Genomic DNA, 6155 nt, shown 5'->3' with positions numbered 1-6155 from the left:
ACACACACGCACACACTTATCACAAGGCGACACTAACCCGCCACTCTCACTTTCCCTCCCACGCACTCATTTCGACGACACACTTGGCCCCCCCCCCCCCAGGCACACACACACTCGACACAAACCCATACTTACACAATATACTCAAGTACAAAAGCACTCTCTCACTCGACACACTTACTATCTGAGATGCGGCAAGTTTGCCGTCAGGAAGTCATCAAATCTTAAGAAAAAAGACACGGGGCCGGTTATGACTCTTCAGTTCTGTAAATTGTATATGTTTGTATTGTGTTTTTACTGTGTTTTTACTGTGTTTTTACTGTGTTTTTACTGTGTTTTTACTGTGTTTTTACTGTGTTTTTACTGTGTTTTTCTTTGTCCTGGAGCCAACGTGCTTGTTCCCCCTGTTGCTGTTACTCTAATAATTAGAGAGAGAGAGAGAGAGAGAGAGAGAGAGAGAGAGAGAGAGAGAGAGAGAGAGAGAGAGAGAGAGAGAGAGAGAGAGAGAGAGAGAGAGAGAAACAGGGAAAGACCTGTAAAGCCACTATGAACTAAGGAAAAAGGCAACATTCCTGGAGGGAGTAACCTGGTGAGCGTCGTCACTCCACCATCAGAGGGAAGACCTGGCACCCATCGTCTTCATTTACCAGTGATATGTAAACATTCTTTCACACGTCCACTGACACCTCAAGGTTTCGTGCCAAAGACGCATCAGTGGGCGAACCAGGTCTATTGCTCTCTCTCTCTCTCTCTCTCTCTCTCTCTCTCTCTCTCTCTCTCTCTCTCTCTCTCTCCATCCGGCACCAGTAACCGGGCAGCCACTCAGCTAGGTAGACGAGTGGTTCTTGCTATACCGAGTCGAATCGACCATTCAGGTGGGTGTGTCTCACTTCAATCACTCACTCGCGGCCTTAACACACGATCGCTCAGTACAGGTGTGTGTCAATACAGGGCTAGAGGCTATAGTCAATACAGGTGGGGTGGGGGGGTCTGGGGACTAGGGGGCTGGTCAATACAGGTGGGGGGGAGGGGGGTCGAGGACTAGGGGGGGCTAGTCACTACAGGTGGGTATCGGGGACTAGGGGCTAGTCAATATGGGTCAATACAATACAGGTCAATAATATATTTATATATATAATTTATGATTGAAACAAGATTTTGAAAATCCTGGGGCCGATGAACACCACCAATGGATTCTAATTATCTCACACCATCATACCTGAATTTACCTGAGGTCCACTAACACGAATGGTCTCGACAAGGACAGGAAGCCGGCGGCTTGTCACAGGTCCCCCCCTCTCCCCCATTTGCCCCTGATAATCTTCACCAGTTCGATTCTAAAATTTAACAGAGTTTTGGCATTTACGGCTTCAACGGGTAGGTGGTTCCGCGGGTGTATAGCCCTTTGGGTGAAAAAAAAAACATCTCCTTTTCCCAGTCCTACAGTGTGGCTTGTTGAGATGAAACCATTGGTTTAAGCAGTCGATTAAAGCAGTGTCTGGGACGTAGGTTCGAACCTTCGTCATGGCCCTGTGTTGATTTGTTCCATTGGTCCTTGTTTGTGTTACATCTGACCTCTTAAGGAAATTGTCCGGATCAACATCCTTCAAATAGTTCAGTATTGTAAACAGTTTCAATGAGATCGTGATAGGTATTTCTATTTTATGATAAGTATAAAGTGTTAAATACAAGTTTCATGTCCATGTGAGCGTTGATTTAGCAGCTCACCAGCGTACAGCCAATGGGGTCCAGGTGCCTCGCTCTTAATTCCATTGTTGTCCATACTTGCAACATGTAATTAACTGCGCTTCAATTTCTTTGTTTTCTGTTGCACTAATCCAACGTAATTTGCGCTGCCAACTCTAAACGTATACATACATACATACACACAAATATAATTATGAATATACCGACCCATCCTCTTGTTTAGATAAGACTTGTGGTGACGGTCGTCAATAGTCAATATATATATATATATATATATATATATATATATATATATATATATATATATATATATATATATATATATATGTCGTACCTAGTAGCCAGAACTCACTTCTCAGCCTACTATTCAAGGCCCGATTTGCCTAATAAGCCAAGTTTTCCTGAATTAATATATTTACTATAATTTTTTTCTTATGAAATGATAAAGCAACCCTTTTCTCTATGTATGAGGTCAATTTTTTTTTATTGGAGTTAAAATTAACGTAGATATATGACCGAACCTAACCAACCCTACCTAACCTAACCTAACCTATATTTATAGGTAAGGTTAGGTTAGGTAGCCAAAAAAAGCTAGGTTAGGTTAGGTTAGGTAGGTTTGGTAGACGAAAAAACATTAATTCATGAAAACTTGGCTTATTAGGCAAATCGGGCCTTGAATAGTAGGCTGAGAAGTGCGTTCTGGCTATTAGGTACGACATATATATATATATATATATATATATATATATATATATATATATACATTTCTATAACATCGTTTCCGTATATTATTCCTGGAGCCATGAAAGCGTGACACTGGACAATAACAGGTTATGTATACACTTGTGTATGAATACACCGCCCTGTATTCATACACGTACCGTGAGCCACGCAGTAAACCACTATTCTGCTGTAGCCCTCTTAACTTTTGACTGACGATCGTCGATGGAACTGCCTATTGTGCGTAAAGTGCTGCGGTGATTGGCCAAAACTTGAGGGGAATTGCCCAGTAGTTAGGGGAAAAGTTTGGACTTTTGAGTGACCAATGAGAACCTGATTTTCTCGGAACAGGCGCGTTGCATTTTTTAAAAAGAAACTAATTTCGATAAACGAAGAAAGAGACGGCTCATGTCAGCGATTGATCAGTTACGGACGCGCCTCAAGCATGTAGGCAGGACTTACATTATATATATATATATATATATATATATATATATATATATATATATATATATATATAATATATATATAATATATATATATATATATATATATATATATATATATATATATATATATATATATATATATTGGCATCATTCTTTCTTGTAAATAGGCTTTATAATGTGAGACAAAAGGAGAGACCAATGATTCCAGCTCGAATCTTTTCTATATTTTTATATTCTTCTTGAGAAGAGAGCTTCTTTCTTTCACCCTGATGCGCCTGTTCACCTCGCGGTAAACAGGTACCTTACTTGAGAAGAGAAAGTTGAAAAAATAACCCTCCAAAATTGATTAAAAAGTATTATATTAGACTCTGAGGGATGCGTTTGAATGAACCTGTCAACATTCTCAAAGGCAGAGGGAATATATATATATATATATATATATATATATATATATATATATATATATATATATATATATATATATATATATATATATATATAAAAGTTAACTTGAGTAACCCAATATTTAATCAGTGAGGGGTGAAATAGGGTGTTGTATGGGCCAATAGGCCTTTTCCTATTTCCTAACTTCCTATTTTTGAGCTGCTAATATGAGTTGTGTGAAAATGCATGATAGGTATCACAACATATTTTGGGGATTATTGAAAATTTGTAAGACCTTCCTCGAGTAGTCTACGAGTGCAGCTTCAAGATAATCTATGCCAGAAACTGGTAAGGTGGTTAGTTTTGGTCTTGAGAACCACTTGAAGCGTAATTGTGTCATTTGAATGATTGCCGCTTCGAGCTATTTATAGTAAAATGTGAATTACCATAATGAAAGTGTAATTATTTGAACTGCTAATGTTTTTCTTTAACCATAAATCCCGTTTTGTTGAATTGGACAGATTTTTATTTCATTTGTGACGCAGCATATAACACAACACTTGACACAACACTTGACACAACACCTGACACAACACTTGACACAACACCTGACACAACACTTGACACAACACCTGACACAACACATGACACAACACATGACACAACACATGACACAACACTTGACACAACACATGACACAACACATGACCCAACACTTGACACAACACTTGACACAACACATGACACAACACATGACACAACACATGACACAACACTTGACACAACACATGACACAACACATGACCCAACACTTGACACAACACATGACACAACACATGACCCAACACTTGACACAACATGATAACATATGACAAAGAGCACCAAAAATAACTCACCAATATTTCGCAAACAAATTACATGGGCACTTAAAAGGACCCTTACGTAGAAAAAGATGAAAGTTACATTAAGAAAAGGAGAAGCAGCACAAGATCAATTGGTCTATACGAGGCTATAGACATATATATATATATATATATATATATATATATATATATATATATATATATATATATATATATATATATATATATATATATATCCATATAGGATATATATGGATATGGATATCCATATAGGATATCCTATATGTATATCCTATATGGTGGATATACATATAGGATACATAGCTCCTATATGTATATCCACCCAAACTCATAGGTCGAGCTGGGTGCTAATTTTACCTTATACAGACTATAGCAGCGGTGTATTGTAATGTTATTCACAATTAATTCACTACAGTTTTAATGCTGTCATATACTGCAGTGATATAGCAGTGGAACAGTGACGAATAGTGATTTATTGGGCTGTAAACAATAGCAGAGTAGGATGAGTGGTAGTGGGTGGTGGTAATGGAGCTGCATATTCCAGTATTGGTCTAACTAATGTTGTGTAGAACTCCTTGATGGATTTGTGATTTAGGTTTCTAAACGACGTTCTAATGTTTGTCAGCGTCTCATATGCTGCTGATGTCACCCTGCCTGTGTGTGTCTCTGGTGTTAGTGGTAATAGTGGTGGTTGCGGTGGTAGGGGGGGGTGGTAATGTTGTTAGTGATGGTGTTGAGGATGATGGTGATATTAATAGTAGTGCTGGTCTTTGCGGAGGTTATTGTTCGGTGGTAGTGGTTAATGGTAGTGGTGGTAGTGGTGTTAAAGGTGGTAGTGAGGTGAGGGGTGGTGGTGGGTGGCGCTAGGTGTGGTGGTGGTAAATGTTGTAGTCATGATGGTGATGGTGATTGGGTGGATGTTGTGTGGGATGCCGACAGAGATCTTGGAGATGAGGAAGATGTTGTGGGGATGGTGACGGAGATGGTGGTGATGGTGTTGATGATGATGGTGATGGTGATGATGGGGGGGTGGATGCTGTGTGGGGATGATGACGATGAGGACGAACACGTCATCAAAATAACGAACTATTTATGGACGTAATAACGGAGACTATCATCGACCTTCCTCTCACAATAATACTCATCTCTCTCTCTCTCTCACTCTTTCCCATGAACGTTATAGCAACAAGAACTAACCATTTTCTATCTCAGCTTCCTGTTTTCTCTCTCTCTGCTTCGTGTTTCTTCTCTCTGTCTCGATTTTTCTAACAGCTTCCGTTTTCTCTCATTCTCAGTTTTCTCTTTATATATATATATATATATTTCTCTCACCTTCCTGTTTTCTCTCTATGCCTCCGGCTTTACTTTCTCTCCCCGTTTTCTTTATTATCACACTCAAACCGACTTCATTTCCTGACCTAAACTCTCCGGATATTGCCTCGAAAGTGCCTAACGTGCCAAAGGTTCAAAATTTGCATGCTATTGGCTTAGAATTTCAACCTAGTGTGCACGAGGGAATTATCAGTCTTTTGCTTTGGTTGTGGAGGGCTTGAGTGAGGGGGGGGGTGAAGGGAGGGGGGAGGGGGGAAGGGGTGTTTTTAATACCCCCTTTATGTAAAACAAATATGTAGCGGAATTTTGAGAAAGCTTGTTAGTGTGTTTTGTACTGATTTGTTTGAGCATAGAGAGATTGTTAGTGTATTTGAGTAGACTCAAAAAAAAATATATTATATATATTTTATATATACATATATATATATATTCTCACTGTTTAAATTTCATCAGAAGGTTCACCGTGTTCGCCTGTTTCAGAAACACAAAAGTTATTGTTAATATATTCAGCTTTCAACTCTCTCTCTTTTTTTTTTAAATAAATGCCAAGAGCGAATGTTTATTTCCATTGTTACCAATATTTTCTGAATAATACATTACAGCCATCCTGGCACGGAAGATGTATAATGTTAATTAACGTATTCAGCTTTTTTTTTGTTTTTTTTGTGTGTTTTTCGTA

At 38.7% G+C, this 6155-nt stretch overlaps 1 protein-coding gene across 1 annotated transcript in view; it reads left to right on the top strand.

The window, feature by feature from the left end:
* LOC138367233 (integumentary mucin A.1-like) overlaps positions 1 to 4122 on the top strand; it is a 43631-nt gene extending 39509 nt beyond the window's left edge. The window contains exon 2 of the mRNA XM_069328642.1: positions 3806 to 4122. Coding sequence (XP_069184743.1) covers positions 3806 to 4122 — 317 coding nt within the window. The remainder of the gene's footprint in view (positions 1 to 3805) is intronic.
* The last annotated feature ends 2033 nt before the right edge of the window (positions 4123 to 6155 follow it).

The sequence above is a fragment of the Procambarus clarkii genome, chromosome 21, assembly GCF_040958095.1.
Source record: "Procambarus clarkii isolate CNS0578487 chromosome 21, FALCON_Pclarkii_2.0, whole genome shotgun sequence".
NCBI classification, from domain to species: domain Eukaryota; kingdom Metazoa; phylum Arthropoda; class Malacostraca; order Decapoda; family Cambaridae; genus Procambarus; species Procambarus clarkii.
This window is presented reverse-complemented; position numbering and strand designations above follow the sequence as displayed.